This window comes from Adiantum capillus-veneris, chromosome 29 (genome assembly GCF_014529385.1).
Source record: "Adiantum capillus-veneris isolate H3 chromosome 29, ASM1452938v2, whole genome shotgun sequence".
Taxonomy (NCBI): Eukaryota; Viridiplantae; Streptophyta; class Polypodiopsida; order Polypodiales; family Pteridaceae; genus Adiantum; species Adiantum capillus-veneris.
The window spans coordinates 7,868,851-7,891,106 of NC_140959.1; the positions used below are offsets into that span (position 1 = coordinate 7,868,851).

Consider the following 22,256-nt stretch of genomic DNA (forward strand, 5'->3'; position numbering starts at 1 on the left):
AGGTGTGTGTGAAGCAGCTCAACTAAGTAGCTCAACCATGTAACTTTTTGACTCATTTTAATTATTGAGAGGGAGAGAGAGAAAGAAATGACAATGACATGAAATGATATGGTAAATTAATGTGCAATGGAGCAGAGAAGACGGTGACTGATTCAACTACTGAGGTGAGCAAAAGCTGCTGGAGCTCAAACTCAACAAAAATAGCGTGAGCTAGCCCGCCATACAGGTTGTAGGGGCATTCTTAAACCCGCAGAATCGCGCTTGCTCCACGCGCGCACACACACACACACACGTGTCAAGGGCCTCCGTTTTCCATCCCTTGAGCAGCCCGCCTGTAATCATTTACCCCTTCATCATTAGCTTAATCACGTGCTTAATGCTGCTGCCTTAATCATCACTTGTTTCATAGTCTCCATTGCTGTTGGTATCTTGCCCCCCCCCCCCCCCCCCCCCCCCCCCCCCCCCCCCCCCAAAACACACACACACACACACACACACACACACACACACACACACACACAGAGCATGCTTTTCAATACCTCTGTGTAGTGCAGCTTTGCCCTAACTATGGGCTAGAACTCTGCAAAGAAGGGCTGCTTGTCTACTCACCCCCCCCCTCTACCATGAAGAGAGATCTCCCCAAGGACAGACCCCCCCCCCCCCTCTCAAGATCTCAAGACCCTCTGATTCTCATCATCATCAACAACAACCCCTGCACCCGCACCATCCGCCGTTGCCACAACAGCAACACCTGCACCGCGCCTTCAGACCTGCCCACCCTGCCCACCATCGCTAGCCTGTAATCATCCACACAAACTCCCCTGAGATCATCCAAATCGACTCCGACAACTTCCGCCAACTCGTTCAGTGCCTCACAGGTCCTGGCAATCATATACCCCCCCCCCCCCCCCCCCCACCACCACCACCACACACACACACACAAAATACCAACCTGTTTCGCGCCTACTGTTTCTACACAATAGTCAATGTTTCTTGAAGGTGCTTGGAGCCTGCCAATTTGGAGCAACAACCCATAGCCAGTGCAATGGCAGGTTTCTTCTATTTAGGTGCTCTCTCTCTATGTGTGCGTGTGTGTGTGTGTGTGTGTGTGTGTGTGTGTGTGTGTGTGTGCAGTTGCAATGGCCCAAGTGTACCTATTTAAGAGAATGCAGTGACATTATGTATTGAACATTGCTTTTGAAGAGAGCTACATGAGGCAATCAGCCTTTGAAATACCTTGCTGTTGTCACACCCTGCCTGTATTTTCGACGTGCTCTCTGCGTCTCTCTCTCTCTCTCTCTGTTGTACTTCCCGGAGGATTGGGACTCGAGAGCAGGGAATATGAGCTTGCTCTCTCTCTCTCTCTCTCTCTCTCTTTGTTGTACTTCACGGAGCAGGTTTGAGGGCAGGCTGCTGCTGCTGCTGCTGCAAGGAATTTAAATTTCGGTCGTCACCAAGCAACTAAATGTACTTGAAATCCTGGCAGAGCCGCAACCAAGCGTCAACATACTCATTCGAAGGCGCCACTACAGAGAACGTGTGCTCTTTCTTTTTTTGTCTCAAGCCTTCAGCTCGTAGCTACCGACATGTGGCAAAGGTCTCACAAGCGCCATATTATGTTAGTAGATTTGTCTCAAACCTTCAGCTCGTAGCTACCCACAAGTGGCAAGGGTCTCACAGGCGCCATATTATGTTAGTAGATTATCGTTTTATGTACGTTCGACACGAAACTTAGAGGGGTGCGTGAAAAAGTTCGTGCAAGACCTTCACAAGCAACAAATGGAAGACGGCTGAACGATGCGAGTTGAAATTTCCATCTATTGCTGATCCGTCTCATGCAATCCACGTCAGCCGAGGCCAACTAGATCTACACACAAGCTAGCGGCTCTCTCTCTCTCTGTCGCTGTCGCTCTCGCTCTCGCTCTCTCGTCCATGGCTTTCTCCTGCCTCGCTCCGGTTGAGCTTAGCATGGCTTCAGGTAAGCATGTACTGTGTTTCCTCTTCCTCACAGACAGACAGACAGAGAGAGAGAGAGAGAGAGAGAGAGAGAGAGAGAGAGAGAGAGAGAGAGAGAGAGAGAGAGAGAGAGAGAGCTCTCCGTCCTCGTGGAATGCAGATTCATTGCCCTGAAATTTGTTTGTGGACCCGAATGTCTTTTGTTTGGATTCTTGCAAACGATAACAGAATTGATTTCCACTCACAAATTTTAGGGTTTCAGGAAACGGACTGTTCAGAGTGGCCACTTAAGTTTACAGCTTAGAGATGCACGAGGGTGGGTTCTTAATTTAGAGACGATGCTTCAAACGCCTCCTGCCAACATGTGCATAATCTAGTGTTCTAACAGCACGCGCTTCTTAGTTTGCAAAATAAAACTATTTTCTCTGTTTTGGGGCTTCGTAAACGTAAGTTGTTTTATCCAAAAGATCGAATGTTTTAAGGCACTATTTAAATTATATGCTCGTGATTTTTCCTTATCTGAGTAATGATGTCTGTTCATTGAAAGGAACTTGACTTGCTTTTGCAAAACTCCTCAATCAAGGCTGCTCTTTGTTGTTGCTTTGAGTTTCTGATTGATTTTCCTTTTATATCTTTATTTTTGCAAAATAATGCTATACAGCAATTTGGCGATTTCTCGGTATCTTTGAGGGAATCTAGGCCAGTGAGAATGCAATTTTACTCATCTTCCCTCTCTCTGCCATTATATGATATGTTTATTTATCTACATTAGTTGTCATTTTCATGTTTTGATATGTTTAAACATACCATTTTATACTATTTGTTGATAAAAGTCAAGTTTCATTCATAGTTATACATGTCTCTCTTGATTGTGAGGTTTGTGCAATCTTGTTAGCTCTTCTTATAGTTTGGAAACCTCTGACTTCATCAAGGTAACTTGTATACAACTTCTATCTGTTTATGCACTATTTATCTATTTATATATTATTTTGTTTTTGGTTCTCAATTTTTAATCAATAATGAAGTATTTAACATAGTTTTGTACAACTAGGATGTCTATTATAAGGCATGAGAACTTACTTGAAAATCTGACATCTATGTATATTTAATATTAAAATAGCAAAACATGCAAATTTTACATTCGTGAAGTTTTTGTCCATGATACGATTAGTTAATATTATGTCAATTCTTTCAATCACCATTGTTGCATATGCCATATTAAGTACATTTTCATTGTATAAATTCTTCCTATTTCTTGTGTCTCTTAGTGCTAAGCTTCATTATCACTAAGTCTACCTTGCTGGTAGAATCTTAGTATGTATTGAAGTGTGTATTGTTGTATGCCAGTCTGTGTGAGCATAAAGTCTGTGTGAGCTTATGCTGATACGTAGGCCATGTGAGAGTTTGGCCATCTCTTTGGAATCATCGAGTCTGTCCCCATATCTCCCAGGGATGGGTGATAGGTAGTGAGGGTTGTTTTGTGGTTGTGTCCGATTGAAGTAAGGTAGACTTTTTCTCATGATGGATTATGTTTAGCCGGGTTTAGCGCAGGTTTTGTCCCTTTGTAGCTGTTTAGCCTCTTGTAGGTGCTGGGTATTTTTTTCCAGCCTTGGCATATTTTTCCTCGGTGTTCAACGGCCCCAATTTACCCTATTTCCCATATTTCCGTATCTTGACCCTATTATTCCATGTCGTGGGGGCTGCTCTCGGTTGGGCAGCTTGGAAGAGGGACTACACAAGTGCAGGGGGGTCGCCATAGATATATCAATTTCAGATTAGTTGGCCCGGTCCCTTAGGGCGCCTATCTGGAAGCCCTATGGAGGGGGAAGGCAGCACCTCTGGGGCAGCCCTAGCGTTTTTGGACAACCCCTCTCTTAACGTTTTTGTTAGCCTCTATAGGTTCCGTGGGCAATACTCCTTCGTCATCAGCAATACCACTAGGCACGTGGTGAGTGCATTATATTCCCCTCGCCTTTTTCCTCATGGAATTCTATGGTCGCGTCTCCATGGATAGCCAGAGTACCTCATGGATGGTGCGAGCCTAGAGAGCAGAGGATCCCATATCCTCTAGAGGGGATTCACTGACACAAAGGGAGCCTTGAGACATGTATCCTCTCTCTTCAGATTCACCTTGTTGCAAGAAGAGCTTGTTCTTATAGGGTGCCAAGGGGTGGTTGCCTATGCTGAGGCCAACTCAGAGACCTCGTGTGCAGGAGCATACGGTGCTGGTGGTGGTAGTAGTAGTAGTAGTTTTTGTGCCAAGGGTCTATGCATCCAGGGCCGGAGGGTATGCCACATTCATTTTGAATCTCCCTTGGACACTTGTATATGCCGTGCTCTTCTGAATCTTTTGAAGGTGGACGATGTCCATTGGAGTCTTCATTATTTCCTCCCGAACTAGAATGGTCAAGTACCACAGTTTTCTCATGGTGGGATTCGTCGACTGAATCCATGTGTGTTGCTAGTAAAGGGATTGGATCCTTCAGGGAAGAAGAATCGACTGAGCTCTGATAGCACTATAATAGACTTGGACACTCCAAGCCGAGAATCAGAAATCTACCACAACACGTGAGAAAACCAAAAGAACTCGACAAAACTAAGCGAGAGAGAGACGACACGGCACGGGAAGTTCCGCGCCCAGAGAGATTGGCCCCAAAGACTGGTGCCCCTTTCGGTATTTCTTTATTATTAATGCTTCACAAAGTACAATGTCGGAGGGTCCTCTTGAGAGAGAGAGAGAGAGAGAGAGAGAGAGAGAGAGAGAGAGAGAGAGAGAGAGAGAGAGCGCTTCTTGCCGGACTATGCATTCTGGGGTATTCATCCTCTTCAACGTTTGGTGCGCAACAATTTGTGGGGAGGTTTGGATGGCATGCACGATACCCGTCCCAGAGTTAGTTGGCGTACTGTTATATTGCCTCGCGAAGAGGGAGGGTTGGGCATCATTGATCCAGAGCTGCCAATTGGTCCTCTGTTGTCCAAACTTATAGTTAGAGGCTTATTTCCTGGGCAGAGTCTTGGAAACAATTTTTGTATCATGCTTTGTCCTGTGCAGTGTCACGTTTTGGATCATTAGATGCAGAGGAGCCTTGTTGCACCGACTATCCGTTTCATCTTCATTGATGCTCCTTTGGATTATACTCAGTTATCTCCTTTCATGAGAGCACTTTTACGGATTTGGCTGACGGTACGTCAGAGTATGATTCGCCGAAAACCGCGATGCATTGAGGAGATTGAGAGACATCCCTTGATTTGAAATGCATATGTTCGTGATCACGAGGGACGTCAATTAGGGGAGTGGACTCATATTGACTGGGTAGATGGGATGATGGTTTAACAGCTTCTGTACGAATCTGGTTAGAGACAGGTTTGCTTGATGCGAATTTCATTAGAGTTCGGTATACGCAGGGGAGTTGCCACCCGAATGCTAGAGTTTTCTCTCTCCTCTCTCCCCCTTCCGCACACGCGCACTCTCACATATCTCTCCTCCTTCTGTTGAGACGATGTGTCCCAAGAAATGTATCTCCGGTAAGAAAAACTCGCTCTTTTTGGCATTGATAACCAATCTATGCTTGCACAACGACTGAAAGACCTATAGCAAATGGTGTCGGTGCTCTGCTTCATTCTTGGAGAAAACTATAATGTTGTCAAAGAAAGTGTCGACATAAGACCGATACTCTCGGAAAATCCTATCCATCATTCGATCAAATGTTGTTGGAGCATTTTTGAGTCCAAAAGACATCGCCAAAAAATCATATAAACCAAAACTTATTCGAAAGGATGTCTTGTAGACATCTCCTGGAGCGATTCTGATTTGATGATATCCGCTTTTCAAATCAATCGTGTTGAAACAAAAGGATCCTTGAAGTCTGTCGAGAATATCATCTATCCTTGGGATAGGAAATTTGTTCTTGATGGTGATTTTATTGAGAGCTCTATAATCAATGCACATTCTCCAGGATCCGTCTTTCTTTAGTATTGACAAAAACTGACCCGTCGGGTCTCCTTAACTGGCTGACACTGGTGTGTGCATGACGAGGTCCCACTGTCTCAAAGAACGCCCCAGCCACTTTGTCACCCACTTGGGTCCATTGAGACGCCTGCCGATGGAAAGCAAACTCATGGCGTTGCTCCTCTATGCTGGCCAGCTCTTGAGGAGCCTGCTGCAACTGCTCCTCCAATCAAAGACTGTCTGGGAGTTGCTCATGCATCCTTTGCAAGGAGGCAAACGCCCTGTCAGAGACGCTTCTACTCCTCCCTCGCTGCAACCAGGCGAGCCGTAGACTCTCGGAGGAAGAAGCGACTAAGCTCAGTAAGTCCAAAGGCCACTCTGTTAGCAGGGGAGTCCTGCGTATCCAAGCTCTCTGTCCAAAGAGCCACCACTCACTCTCTGAGCTTGGAGTCCAACAAGATCCTCTCAGGGATGCGTAGCATCGTGCTTCCCCTCCTCTGTGTGTCTGTCTCAATGAGGATCACTGGTGCATGGTCCAAAAAAGATGTCCCAGACAAAATGCAAATAGATCCACCCATATCACAGATGTGTTCACTGGTGTAGAAGCGATCTATCCCAGATAGATTCACTCCTCCTACTTTGCGGTTTTAGCGAGAGAAGGCCAAGCATTTTGGGGGCCTCACAAAGCCAGAATGTTGCTTAACATCCGAAACCCTCAAGGTCATACATAACCTCTCCCAAGCTGCTAACTCAGCCCCGTGCATAGTAGCATGGCTACCTCCAATCCTGTCAGAGGGGTCCTCTAGCATGTTGAAGTCACCCCCAATGCACCATTGCTCTGCGTGCGGCAGAGACTCTACAATGTGAGACCAAAACACTGCACGTGCACTTGCCACATTGGGCGCATAGATGTTCAGGAAGCCCATGAGGCAACCCTGAACTTGCAAAGTAATCCACTGAGCCCTGCCAGACACAATAATAGCTCTGCCCACAATGGCCTGTTTGCCATGAGGCCGCGATAGTCATACATACCCCTTCCTGGATACCACCAGGTCCAAATGCAGGTGACCAAAATGTCTCATATCGGCCACGCAAAAGCTGACCACATCGTCTAATGCGGCTCTCACAAAGATGATGCTCCTGCAACATAAGAACATTCTCTCCGCCCACAAGGCATCGCTGAAGCTCCTGATGCAATCGACCCCGTTGGCATTGAAACTGGGGCCCACCTAATCCCTGCACGTTCCATGAGACAATTCTCATGGAGTACGAGAAAGAACCGATGTTGCAACAGCAGCTAACCGCACTATCTTGGAGGCTGGCTTGGGTGGGGAGTAATCCACATCCGAGTGTCCTCGAGATAGGCGTGATTGCAAAGACTGTCTAGCCCAGGCCCAAGAGGAGCGTGCTGTATGCAGGGCAACCTCCTCTGTCTAGGAGTCCTCATGTATGTATACATAGCATGGTGGGCTTTGCTTGTTGGCAAAGAAGTGTACCACAATGTGTGTATCTCTTGCTGTGTGTAGAGGTGTCACTGAGAACTTGGCCAACGGCCACAAAGTCTGTACCAGACCTGTAACCCCGAAGTTTCCCGTGTGGTGAGAGAACTTGAGGTCCTGGCCTGCAGCCAATCCATCATTGAGACCATAGTCCACTCAGACTGGTCCCTCCCATATAAGGGAAAAGAGAAGCCAACCGCTGTGTCCAGGGCCTTTGTCTCTCTAGCTGCAAGGAACATTACATGAACTCTGAAACGAGCCGCCTCAAAGTCTGGTGAAGAGTCAGCGGGAAATCGTTCGAAGTCGTAGGCAAAGAAGTCCCACCTACGTCGGATGTCGAAGCTTGTCAGTCCACGAGGAACTGCAGGAAAGGGAGACGTCTGCACCAGAAGGGGGGTTTGCAAGAAAGGCTATCCCACTCTCGCCAAGCGACTTGAGGCAAATGTGTTGCCAAGAGATCTCCTAGCAGTTGAGGAGGGTCTTGCCCCATGGGCCGGCTGTGTGGTAGGTGTCACAAAGTGATGACGTGGCGGCCAGCAGAAACCCTAATTTCTTCCAGAAACCCTAAAATTCTTGCAAACCCTAATTTCTGCAGAAACCCTAATTTTCGGAAATCGCAGAGACTGTTTTTTTTTTTTTGGAAAAATGATGAGTGACGCGAATTTTACTTTTTTTTAATAAAAAAAAGATAAAAGACTCTCTAAGAGAGAGAGAGAGAACTGATGCTTTTTATTTTAAAAGCTTTTGGGGCTTTGCTTTTGGGCATCCCTTGTAATCTTTAAATTAGTGGTGAGGGCCTCACTTCTCAGAGCATCTGGACGCAGAGTCTGAGAGTGAAACTATAACCGCTCTCTTGTACTTTGATGATTGATTAATACAAAAAGAAATACCGAAAGGGGCGCCAGTCTTTGGGCCAATATCTCTAGGCACGGAACTCCGCCGGGCCAGTGCAAATCTATTGTGATATGTGGATTGTTTTGAAGTGGTTATTTGGTGCTGTCGCGATTGAATTTTGACTTGGAGTGTCCAAGTCTGTTACAGATTCTTACAGTGGTATCAGAGCACGGCCGATTTCTCTTCTATGGGAAATCCGATCCCCGAATTTTTTTTCCGCGGCGCCTATGGCTTCACGCAAGGATCAGTCGACTCCCTCTGCATCTGGAGATGCGGGCAGGGATCACAACGAAGATTTCGGCAGAGAGTATGGCCCGCCTTGGCCTACTCACGCGGAGCGGTGAGAGATGGAGCGTCGCCAGTTGATCGGCGATGCAACAAAGATGATGCTCAATTTTGCCAAGGAGCCGAAGATGGCAAAATATATGAACCAGACCACTTTGGTAGAGGTATAGACGGAGTGGCAGAGAACCACAACACCACTCCCGAAACCTGCTCTCAAGAAACCTTCTGCCTCCAAGAAATATACGGAGAAGGAACTAGAGAACGTGGTTGATGCACGGATTGCTCAGCTTTTTGACGCCCAAAAGAAAGCCAAAAAGCACGGCAAAAAGCAGAAGAAAAGCATTGACTTTCCATGTTATTTGGGTCGTCAGTCGACATTCGACAAGGCAAAGAAACAGAAGAAGCGTGTCAAGTTTGAAGGCTTACCTAGTTCTTCTTCTTCTTCTTCTGATAGTTCTTCTAGCTCCTCGGATTCGAGCGAAGAAGACAGAAAAGGTAAAAAGCGAAGCAAGAAACAAAGCTTCGGAAAGGGCAAGAAAAAGACAAAGAAGGCTAAATCTCGCCCAGAGACTAACAGTTCTACTGAGGACTCGTCTACAGACAGCTCAGATTCCGATGACGGAAACTTTTATGCGAACAAGAAGAATTTTTACAAAGCCAACCGGTATGACTTTCTCGAAGATAAAAGCAAGAAAGTCCGAGAGTTTAAGGAAGGTGGCCACTCGATCAAGTTTGATACTTTTTCAGGATACTCAGATGCTTCGAAGGCTTTGTCTTTTATACAGCAGTTTGACATCGCTTTTGCGGGAGGACGCTATTCAGAGCACTCCAAGATTCGGAGAGCTACCTCTTACCTTAAGGGGAATGCTCGTACTTCGTGGTCCACGCTTCTTTTAAACAAGACTGCGCCAGTTAAATGGCTGAAATTTAAGAATCTTTTTATTTCTTCTTGGTTGACGCAAGAATATGAACGAGATGTACGAGCTGCTTGGAACCATCTTCGGATGACCAAGAAAGATACAATCAATGCTTATTGTGAAAGATTCTGGAGCTCTTTTCTACCCGCCTCTTCATTCAAGAAGATCTCGTTCAGAGAACAGATTGAGCGGTTTACCTCGGGTCTACCTACAGAGATCCGAGATCACTGCTTGGAACAGAAGTCAGCTTCTATTCAGGAGTTGATGAGTCATGCGAAGCGGGGCTTTGCCATTCACTCTGGCAGTCTGACCTACCCCACAGATGAGGCCATGACACAACACAACGAGCCGAACAGACTTATGGGAAAGAAAGTAGAAAGAAAAAGAGCAACCGAGAGAAAAAGGATGCACGACCCAAGCTTACTCCTGAGGAGAGAGCTCGCTTCATCAGAGAGGGGAAGTGCTTTGGATGCGGGTAACATGGACATATCTCCGTGAAGTGCCTAAAAAGGCACAGAAAGAACAGAATGATAAAGACGACGACAGGTCTGAGAGTTCAAGAGCAGTTGAGGAATGTGGCAGAGAAGGCAGATAGAAAAAAGTAGAACTGGTACCACATGGCGTTGGACTTGCACCGAATCTAATGAATGAAAGTACAAACTTTGCCGCTTTTGGGGCAAAGTGAAGGATCAGGAAGCTCTTTTGAAGGAGCCAAGGCCAACTTCTTTTTACTTGGAAGTGGCGGCTTGATTTGGAATTACGCTCGACAGACTGACGCCACAGGCGGAGGTAGTTCGACTGGCACCCGGATGGGATGTTGTCATTACACCGAGCATTGGCAAACTTTGTTTGCAATGACAGGGGTGTTCAGGGCACGCGAGTGACGTTCTACTCAGGATCCCTTGGTACCACAAGAACTATGCCGTGGTTGACTACCGGGCCGAGAAAGCGACTTTGATAAATGAAGGGCTTAGAGTTGATGAACTTCAGTTTCTTACTCATTCTTTTGGAAGAGAACTGAACGATGGATAAAGGTTGAATATGTTTTGACCTGATCAAAAGAACACCAAGATTCTTCTCCACACTCATGCCGATTGCTTTTCAGAGGGCCTGAAGATCAAACCATTGATCTGATACCTGGAAGCACGCCACCGAATTGGCCACCTTATCGTGTGAGCCGAGTGCAGAATGAAAAGATTATGAACCCAGTGAAAGACCTCTTGGAAAAGGGTCTTGTCTAGCCTAGTACTTCATTGTATTGCTCTCCGGTGTTGTTGGTTTTGAAGAAAGACGGATCTTGGAGAATGTGCATCGATTATAGCACTCTCAACGAAATCACCATCAAGAACAGATTTCCGATTCCTAGGATCGATGATATACTCGACAAATTACAGGGATCCTCGTGCTTTAGCAGGATTGACTTGAAGAGTGGATATCATTAGATCAGGATAGCGCCAGGAGATGCCTACAAGACAACTATTCGGACGACTTTTGGGTTATTTGAGTTTTTGGTGATGCCTTTTGGCTTAACCAATGCTCCTGCGACATTTAACCGGATGATGGACAGGATTTTTCGAGAGTACAGAGTATTGGTTGGCACTTTCTTTGATGACATCATTGTTTTCTCCAAGAATGAGGCAGAACACAGAGATCATCTGCTTCAAGTCTTTCAGGCATTACGAGATCACACGTTAGTGATTAATGCAAAGAAAAGTGAATTTTTCCTACCAGAGATACACTTTTTGGGACACATTGTGTCAGCAGGACTGCAAATGGACCCGACCAAGATAGAGACTATCCGTGATTGGCCCGATTTGAGGAATGTCCATGAAGTTAGAAGCTTCTTGGGACTGTGTTCGTACTACAGGCGGTTCATACGAAAGTTTGCAGAGGTTGCTTCCCCTTTGCATACCTTGACTCAGAAAGGAGTACCTTTCTCGTGGGGACCCACAAAGGTGACAGTCACCTCTCGGACATTGAAAGAGAAATTGGCTACGGGACCTATTTTGACTTTGCCGGACTTGCAAAAGTCATTTGAAGTATATTGTGATGCTTGTGGTCGTAGTCTGGGTGCGGTCTTGATGCAAGAAGGCCATGTCATAGCTTACGAGAGCCGTTTGTTCTCTAGGCCGGAGATGACAACACAGATCTATGAGAAAGAGCTTTTGGCGGTTATCCACGCTCTTACTCAGTGGCGGCATTACCTACTCGGAGCGGATTTTACTGTCTTTACAGACCATCAGAGTTTGCGCTATTTCTTGTCACAGAAGCAGCTTTCGGAAAAGCAGATGCGGTGGGCGAACATCCTGTCACAGTTCCACTTCCAGATTGTCCATGTGAGGGACAAGAGAATTTGGTGGCAGATGCTTTGTCTCGGAAGTTGTTGGTTATGGCTATTTTCGCGATACATCATAAGAGCTTCGAGGATACGGTCAACCAGTATGCCACAGATACGGATTTTGTAGACGTTTTCACATGGATACGGGATGGGGAGACAGTAGTTGGATACTCCCTTCGGGAAGGCTACTTGATGAAAAAGACTATGTTGTGCGTTACACAGCCGTTGAGGGAAAAGGTTATGACTGAATGCCACTGTCCACTTTTTACGGGTCACCGCGGCATTGCTACCACCATGAAGGAGGTAGAGAGATACTTCTTTGGGCCGAGACTCAAAAAGGATGTGGAAAAGTTTGTGCGCAGTTGCTTGGTATGCCAGAAGGTCAAGTTTGACATGCATAAGGCACATGGATTGTTACAGCCTTTACCCATACCACCCACCCCTGGGAAAGTATTGCAATGGATTTCATGTTTGATCTCCCAAGAACACAGAATGATCACGATGATTTTCCGATTACATGGCACGTCTGAGACGATTGTCTCCGACAGAGACCCCAGATTTATGAGTTTGTTTTGGAAGGCAATTTGGGAGAACATTGGCACGCAGTTGCAGTTCTCGTCATCGTTTCACTTGCAGACTGACGGGCAATTTGAGATTGCCAATTCAGTGATTTTAGATTTATTGAAGTCTTGTATCTTGGATCAGAAGACTCAATGGGAAAAGAACTTACCTTTGGTGGAATTTGCCTACAATAACACGATACACTCTTCGACGGGGAAGACGCCATGTGAGATTGTTGAAAGTGCTGCGAAGGTTCCATCCTTCCTGAGCACGAAAGATTAGATATTTGAAGCGGATGAATATTCGCGAGATTTGGATATGGCTATTGCCAAGGTTCGCGAGACTTTGCAGGAGTCTCAAGAACGACAGAAAAAGGCAGCGGATCGCCATCGTTGCGACTTGAAATTGAAGGAGGATGATTGGGTGCTCTTACGTTTTGAGAAGGCACGCCTACGAAAGAAAAAGGGAAAGGAGAGGCTTTTTCCAAAGCTTAGTATGCAATACTACGGACCTTTCCAGATCACTGACAAGATAAATGATGTCTTCTTCCGATTGAAACTGCCAGATACTTGGAGGATTCACAATGCATTGCATGTGAGTCTCTTGAAACCTGTTAAGGGTGATGTGCCTGATGATGGGGAGCCTGATGAGCAACCCGAAGTGGAAGAAAACGAGGAGATCCTTGTTCCTGAACAGATTTTGGCACATAATGATACGAAGAAAGATAAAGTCTGAAGGCGGTTCTTGGTTTAGTTCAAGAACTTTCCTGCATTTGATGGGAAGTGGATGGAGGAGGAGGACCTAGCAGATACTCCTCGGATTGTGAAACTTTATCTCGATGTTTTGGTTTAGCATAGTCTACTCCAAACGGAACCCAGAAACTCAGCTTGGCCGAAGATTTGGTGCAGTGGGATGCACAAGAGGGGAGTTACTCCGCTCCTTTGTCAACAGATGCCTCGATTTTGATACTAAAGTCACTGATGTCTCTTTGAGCTTCAGTGACTTAAGAATGTGTTCCGTTAGAAGTTGTTGTGTGAAGTTTGATTTTTAGGATTAAGTTTTTAAGATGTCTCATCCTTTTTTGCTTAAAGTCGAGTACCTGTTTTAAGCCAAGTAAGTTGCGTCAACTTATTTTACACATACCTTTTCTAAAAACATTTTTAAGTTAATAATGTTTTGTTTTATCTAGTTTTGTTTCGTAGCAAAAAAAGTGATTTAGTTTGTACTGTTTGTTTGTTTTTGTTTTTCTTTTCTTTTCTTGGTTCCTTGCTTTTATAGTTTTATGAGTACTTTATTCCCTCTTATAATTTGTGAGTTCAGACTATTCTGAACTTATGAAGGTATATATCTCTTTGAGCTTCAGGGATACTGAGAGCTGACAGTATTCTGCTGGATGACTTTATAAACTGGAATTCCTGATAATGATACTGATTTGTTCTTGACTTCTTGTGAGTGCAGGAACTGATAGACGAAATGACTGCAGCATTTTGGTTTGATTGATCTCGAATAGACATGGTTGCAATAGGGGTTAGTCAATCGGACATCGATGAGGTCCCGATTGGACCTAGATGTGATTGCTAACTACATTGTCGATAAATCATGGTCTAAGATTCGAATGAATGTTGAATGTCATGTGATGTCTGGTGATGTCCTGTGATGTCGTGTGATGTGACTGTCGATTTTGTACATGTGCTAGATGTGTGTTCCTAGTACGTAGGTACTAATAGTCAGTGTCTGCTAAGACGGTTTATGGCTTTTGTCGGTTTTGCAGGCGTAATCGCGGTCCATTACAATGCTTTCAAGAGGGGGGTATGTCACAAAGTGATGACGTGGTGGCTTGCAGAAACCCTAATTTCTGCCAGAAACCCTAAAATTCCTGCAAACCCTAATTTTTGCAGAAACCCTAATTTCTGGAAATCGCAAAGGCTGAATTTTTTTTTCTTTTTTTTTTGGAAAATGATGAGCGACGCGAATTTTGCTTTTTTTTAATAAAAAAAAGATAAAAGACTCTCTAAGAGAGATCTCTAAGAGAGAGAGAGAGAACTGATGCTTTTTATTTTAAAAGCTTTTGGGACTCTGCTTTTGGGCATCCCTTGTAATCTTTAAATTAGTGGTGAGGGCCTCAGTTCTCAGAGCATCTGGACGCAGAGTCTGAGAGTGAAACCCTAACCGCTCTCTTGTACTTTGATGATTGATTAGAAATACCGAAAGGTGCGCCAGTCTTTGGGGCCAATATCTCTAGGCACGGAACTCCGCCGGGCCAGTGCAAATCTATTGTGATCTGTGAATTGTTTTGAAGTGGTTATTTGGTGCTGTCGCGATTGATTTTTGACTTGGAGTGTCCAAGTCTGTTATAGTAGGAGCGGGAGGAGAAGTAGAAGTAGTGGGGCTAGTGGGTGGGGATGGAGGACAGGGGGGCCGGGAGTGACGGGGGGGATGGGGCGAGGTGGGGAAGAGGATGAAGGCGGGGGGGGGGGAGGGGCGGAGGAGGACTCTGGGGGAGGAGGGTGAAACCGGCCTGTTTAATCCAAAAAGGGCGGTAGACCTTAGACTTCAACCTTATTTGCTTTCACCCATTTAATTTGTCACCCACTTTACTTGTACTTTCAAGACACAACAAAAGGGGAAAGGGATACGGGCTGTTAGATTGCACCTGTATGAGAAGACCGACATCAGATTGGCCCCTAAATAGGTGTCCCTTTCGGTATTTCTTTATTCTTTAAAAGAGGGAATAAACACTGTGCTTCCCTACAAGCTGCCCCGCACAACCTTGACTGAATTTCAACTGTTCTGGCCCGATTTTGGCAGCATAACTGTACTAGGACCCTTCACAGTCAGTATTCCCACGCATTGGATGACTTTCCCGACGCATACAGACACTTTGCAAAACTTGGCGAGAATCTGCAGCACGCTGAATTCTCTGTTTTTTGCCCCGAAAATGCACCAGATCACCTGTACAGCGGTCCCCTCGCGTCCCCGAACGTCCTGGGGGTATTAGGGTCCGTTTAGGGCCAAAACCCTAAACCTGCAAAAATACACAGCAGGCTGTAAGTCACAGTTTCGGGCTCCGTTTTGCGTGCCAGTCGCATCCATAGCAAGTCCTCGAGCTCCCGCACCTGTAGGGCTACTTGCCCTTTGAATGGACGAGATTTCGCACGTGAAACCTCTCCGAATCACCTGTACTTGCGGGGGATTAGCCGCTAGCTAATCCAGTACCTGTGTAAGAGGCTCTTGCCTCGGCAATCGCGCATGAACCCACACAACTGTACATTGGTCAATTGAAAAGCCCACTAGAGGGGCATAACATACTGCCATAGGGGAGAGAGAGAGCAGTGCGTAGCGTGCAGGGCATCACTCTTGGCACCGCACTGTACATAAGAGGGAAAGGAAGCACTCCATAGCTCTCAACCTGTGACAAAAGCTTGAAAACGAGCCTCCCTTCTCTAAAATCAGCGCCACTTCTTCCTGCATGAGGAAAGTGCACAGAAATGTGCCACTTGGCACATTTACCGGCCATTTTCCGTTTCGGGGTTGCCGCCTAAAAATCTCCCGACGGGTTGCCCAGTTGCCTTCACGGCAGAGTAATAAAATGTTCCCCTTGTCATTCTGGAGGTAGTGACGCGAACACATTTTCAGGTCCCAAAATAGCAGTTCCCTAAATTTGAGGAGATGCTGCCATTGTATCTTTTTATGTCATCCGACCCTCTTTGTACACTGCAGCCACACCAAGAACTGAAATGTAGCCTCTGTAGCAAAGGATTCCACTTTGGCTAGTCAATGACTCCACTTTGGCTAACCATAGTCCTTGTCCAACCTTAGTGCTCTCTTGTCCTTAGGCCTGGACTCCCTCTGAACAGTTCCACACTAGCTATGCAATGCAGGGCAGTTAGATTTCCCGAGGGGTGTTTTCAAAAAGTGAAAATAAATAAATAATAAGAAAGAAATCAACAAAGAGGATAGATAGTAGTCACACGCTGGTGACATACCCCCCTCTTGAAATCTCAAATGTCCTCGTTTGCATCTATGTCGTACATGCTCACAGTCAACACTGATGTATTCAACACCTATCGACACATGTACGACACATATATGCTCATTGTCAACCCTGGTATATTCAACACCTTGTCGACACATGTATTACCTGCGTGTGAACCCTGTCCCAATGACATAGTGGTAGCTTCGCACTGTGCCATTGCTTTGAGTCATTAACTTTCCAATGGCAAAATGGTAGCTACGCATTTTGCCACTGTCTTTTAGTACACGTTGGATCCAGTAACACTTTCGAGCATACCCAAACCGACAGTTTAAGAATGCAGTTACACATGTACCCTTTAATAGAAGCAATTACTGTATCCTTGACAAACTGACAAGAAATACTCACTTCTATAGCACTAACCAAATTTATGGACATTCCATAAGAGCAATTGCCAAACTGACAATCTGTACAGCTCTAGCATTCATGTAACATGTACTTCATTTGAGCTCACTTTAAATACCATGTACATCATTTCTTTCAGAAGCCATTGTCACAGTGACAATCCATGTAGCTCTGAAACTCAAGGGGTCAAGGTAGGTTGCAAATCGAAGGCTTCAAGGTAAAGTGATAACACAATTGGTGACTCTGCAAGTTCACCTTCTTCCATCCACTTAGCATCCATTGGTGGATAGTTTCTGAATTTCACCAAGCAACGCCTAGCAACCTTGCCTTTCACTTTTCTTTCTTTATGTGCCAAAATCTGTTCCGGGACCAAGATCTCGTCAAGTTCCTCGACTTCCGGCTGATCTTCAGTTGGCATATCCTCTAGCATATCACCCACATAGGGTCTGAGAAGACTCACATGAAACGCATTGTGAATCTTCCAACTCTCAGGCAATTTCAGCCTATATGCAACATCATTGATTATGTCGCATACTTGAAAAGGCCCATAGTAACGCATGCTGAGCTTTGGAAACAGTCTTTCCTTGCCCTTCATCTTCTTTAACCTTGCCTTTTCAAAGCGTAGAAGCACCCGCACCCAATCACCAAGTGAAAACACCACTTCACGATGGTGACGATCAACTGCTTTCTTTTGCTTTGCCTGAGTCTTTTCTAAGGCCACTTTGACCTTCTTGTACATTTCATCCATGTCCTGAACATACTTGTCTGCTTCAAATATCTTGTGTCCTTTGTATGCAGTATGGGAGGAACTTTCTTGTCACCTTCAACTATCTCAAAAGGTGCCTTGCCAGTTGATGAATGCACTGTATAATTGTATGCATACTCCACCAATGGCAAATACTGCTCCCACTTTCCTTTATGCTCTGACACGTAGCATTTCAGCAGATCTAGGACAATAGAATTTGCCTCTTCCGACTGCCCATCTGTTTGAAGATGAAATGACGAAGAGAATTTGAGCCTTGTGCCCATATTCTCAAACAAGCCTCTCCAGAACAAACTTGTCATGCGTGGATCACTGTCGCTAACAATCGACTGTGGCATGCCAGAAAATATTGCTCATAAACAAGTGTGCCATCTGATTTGGCTTTATCTTCTTCCTGACAGGAATAAAATGAGCCTGCTTGCTGAATCTGCAAATGATGGTCCAAATACCATCGTTTCCTGTCTGCGTTTTCGGAAGATCAAAGATAAAATCCATAGCAATACTTTCCCATGCTTTATCTGGAATAGGTAGTGGTTGCAATAACCCTGGTGCCTTTTGCCCGTCAAACTTGACCTTCTGGCATATTAGGCATTCTCGCACAAAGGCATCCACATCTCTTCTCAATGTAGGCCAGTAGAAGAATGTCTCAACCGCTTTAACTGTAGCATCGATACCACGATGCCCTGCATACGGTGGGACATGACTCTCTTCCATAACTTTGCGTCGCAATGGCTTTGTGACACACAATTTTCCATGCATCATCATGAACCCATCTTTGAGAAGATAGTGTTCATGACGTTGTCCATCCATTAGCTGCTCAAAGACCCTTGAAAAATCTTCATCATGTGCATACTGTTCCCTCATATCATCAAGTTTATGATGATAAGGAATTGACACAGCTGAAATTTGTGGCTTCCTTGACAAGGCATCAGCCACAACGTTCTTCTAGCCTTCCACATGCACAATCTGAAAATGGAACATGGACAAGATATTTGCCCATCGCATATGCTTCTCAGATAACTTGATCCGTTTGGACAACGAAATCTGCACCTAGCAGGTAGTGTTTCCAACTCAAGAGCGCATGAATCACGGCCTGCAGTTCTTTTTCATAGACTTGCATAGTCTTTTCTGGCCCTTGCAAGATTCTACTCTCATAGGCTACTACCCTGCCATCTTGCATTAGCACTGCACCAATGCTACTACCGCAGGCGTCGCACTGGACCACAAATGACTTCCTAAGATCTGGCAACACAATGACTGGATTTGAAGTCATCTTTTCCTTTAAGAGATTAAAAGCTGAAATCTCTTTTTGTGTCCATCTAAAGGTGATGCCTTCTTTTGAAGAGCATGTAAAGGTGAAGCAATCTCAGCGAAATTTTGGATAAACCTTCTGTAATAGGAGCATAGTCCCAAGAAGCTTCGGACATCGTGCACCGTCTTCAAATCTGGCCATGACTTGATCGCTTCAACTTTTGCAGGATCCATTCTGACACCATCCTTTGAGACAATGTGTCCCAGCTCTTTGAACACAATGGCCAAGTGATGCCTATGCTCCTCTTCATTCTTTGAGTAGACTATCATGTCATCAAAGAATGTACCAACAAACTGCTGGTGTGGACGGAAAATTCTGTCCATCATCCTATTGAACGTGGTAGGAGCATTTGTGAGACCAAAGGGCATCACTAAAAATTCGTAAAGGCCAAACGTTGTTCTAAAAGCAGTCTTGTGCACATCCTCTGATCTAATGCGGATCTGATGTTACCCACTCTTTAGATCTATCCTGCTAAACAAAGCTGCTGCTTCTAATTTGTCCAGAATATCATCAATTCTAGGTAGGGAACCTATTCTTGATGGTATTCTTGTTCAGTGCACGGTAGTCGATGCACATACGCCATGAGCCATCCCTTTTCTGCACCAACAACACTGGAGAACAGAATGGAGATGAACTAGGTTGAATCAGCCCCTTTTCTAACAGCTCCTGTACTTGGCTCATTATCTCTTTCTGTTGAGCCGCACTAACTCTGTTTGGAGGCTTATTTGGTGGGCTACTGCCTGGCACCAAATCTATCGCATGGTCCTCGGGTCTCTCTAGCGGTAATTGAGACGGTAATGAATCGGAAAAACAGTCACTATACTGTTATAAAAACATTGACCTTTCTTTATCTAACACAGATAAATTTGATTCATCACAATCTGACACTTCACGTGCAAAAACCAAGTACGCAGAAATATGCTTTTTCATTACAGAAGTAATAGCAGAAGCTGATACAGTGGGAATAGACTCCCCTTTAAGCTTTACATCCAGAATGTGAGTCTTTCCCCTGCTCTGTACAGTGATCTTTTTGTTGTAGGCATCCATGATTCCCTGTACACGAAGCAACCAAGGAATACCTAACAACACATCACATCCGTCCAGTGGCATGATGTAAAATTCTTCAGCATCTACATAGGACTGGATATGTAGGCACAACTTTCCGATGATGGGTGTCACAGCCTCTGTATGGCCAGGACATGCCAAACCTGCCTCTGGTGTATACCTTATCTCTTCAGGTTTGATTCCCAACTTTGAAGCCAATTCTGGAGAAATGAAGTTGGCTTTGGCAAAGAACATAAGCACTGTTTGATCCCTGACCTTTCCCCATGCTCTGCAAAGCTCACTTGCATCTGAATTTGGCTTGTCGTCCACCATATCTGGCACTAGACCAGCCATGGGCCTCTTTCCTTTCCTATCCTCCTTGTCTTCAGAATCAGCTGGCCTTTTCTTTTGAGGACAATTGTAAGCAATGTGGCCAGGCTGCTCACAGATAAAGCATTTGTTCTTTGACCTCAGGACCTTCTTTTGCTCTTCCGACTTGCGAGGAAAACGTCTTTTCCATTTCTTTGCTGGTCCCTTTTCTGATTCAGCCATAGCTTTGCCTTTCCTTGCGTTGAATGACTCCTGAGTCCCTTTAGGAACCACATTGGGAACGTACTTCGCTGAATTTTTCTTGGCCGGTCCTTCCTTGACGCCAGTATTAAATTCACAATCTTCTCCTTTGAGCAAACCATTGCCAGTGTTTGCTACCTCAATGAGCTGCATCAAAGTAGTGACTTTGGTCTTCGTGCAGTACTTTCTCAATCCTTTGGGTAGGCCACAACAGTATTTTTTAATCTGTTCTGTCAATGGCACAAACTTATAGGAAGTTACTGGAAGTAGAGCTTTCCAAAACTTCCGATTGTAGTCATCCAGATTCTTGCAAGTAGCAGCATTAAGCTGGTGCCATTCTGTCATGACATCTGCTTCAAATCATCAGATAACCATGCTGCTGCAAAAATCTGCTTGAAGTAAATCCATGTGGACGGAGCTTGCCCTTGAAGCAATAAAGTTGTCCACCATTGTCCCGCATTCCCTGTCAGAAAATTGCTGCCTTGCGGACCTTTGAAGCCTCTGTAAAGTTTCCCCCTTCATAGGCCTTGTCAAACTGCTGGAGGAATGAGAGAGCCTTCTTCCTGTCATCAAAACCTGTAAAGGTCGTGAATGCCACACCTTTGCCACCTTCTTTGTACGGAGTTGGCTTCTCCAACGGCGCTAAGTTGTCATATGGAAGTGACTGAAACATGGGAACACTGTTAGGGTTCATCTGTGTTCCTTGGCCGCTATTAAGTTGACCTGGAAATGCCATATTTGGCTGTTGATTTGTAATTCCAGCCATACCAAAATTTGCCTGTGGCATCCCAAATTGGCCCTGAGCGCTTTGAAACCCTGGTAGCATGCTCGTGACACCATACATGGGGTTAGGCATCATTGTTTGCGCACCCCCGAACACTGTTCCTGGTGTGTAAAACTGATTTCCAGGTGCATGACCAGCCATGCTCTGGAATACCGATCCACCTCCAAAATAGCCAGGGTGTACTGAAGGCGGTGGGAAGACTTGTTGCATAGCCTGTAGGTTGCTTCCCTGTCCATTAGAACCAGCTATAGGCTGTTGAAAGGTGGCTGGCTGAACTGGTACAGCTTGAAAGACTTGCATTTCAGCCACCTGTTCTTGCACCTTAGGCACAGGTTGTGGAGACTGCATGTTCTCCGTCAAGTGTACATGTATTTCCATTGACTCTGCAGTATGAATCACCTGTGCTTGAGCCTTAATAGGCTTTTCAATATGATCCAGTGACCCAACTTGCTAAGACAGAAGGGGAGGTCGCAGAAAGGCTAAAAACCTCGGGTTCTGCATTACTTGTGTGAACATAGCCACAGCAGTAGTCATCTGGGTCCTGAATATATCATCATCCGTCTGTGGTGGTCTTGAAGACTCAACCCACTTCATGTGTCTCTTGACCTTGTGAAGAGGAAACCTCTTCAATCACATCATCTGGTCTGTCAGCCATAATTGCAATTCCCTGTGTTTGGTCTATGATCCCCTATGTCTTCAAGCCCAAACTGACCAAGGCTCACTTCTATGGGAAAAAGTGATTTAATCCCGGCGATGGAATCATGAAACCAGCCTGTTTAATCCAAAAAGGGCGGTAGACCTTAGACTTAAACCTTATTTGCTTTCACCCATTTAATTTGTCGCCCACTTTACTTGTACTTTCAAGACACAACAAAAGGGGAAAGGGATACAGGCTGCTAGATTGCACCTGTATGAGAAGACCGACACCAGATTGGCCCCTAAATAGGCGCCCCTTTCGGTATTTCTTTATTCTTTAAAAGAGGGAATAAATGCTGTGGTTCCCTAC

The 22,256-nt window shown here is 45.3% G+C and overlaps 1 protein-coding gene across 2 annotated transcripts in view; it reads left to right on the forward strand.

Moving 5' to 3' along the window:
* The first annotated feature begins 1,778 nt into the window (after positions 1-1,778).
* Positions 1,779-22,256, forward strand: part of LOC147418699 (uncharacterized) — a 126,599-nt gene continuing 106,121 nt past the window's right edge. Inside the window, exon 1 of one of the 2 annotated variants that reach the window (XM_086506420.1) lies at positions 1,779-1,978. In XM_086506420.1, coding sequence (XP_086362546.1) covers positions 1,933-1,978 — 46 coding nt within the window. In that variant the 5' untranslated portion in view covers positions 1,779-1,932. The remainder of the gene's footprint in view (positions 1,979-22,256) is intronic. The other variant, XM_086506419.1, reaches the window with a different exon arrangement.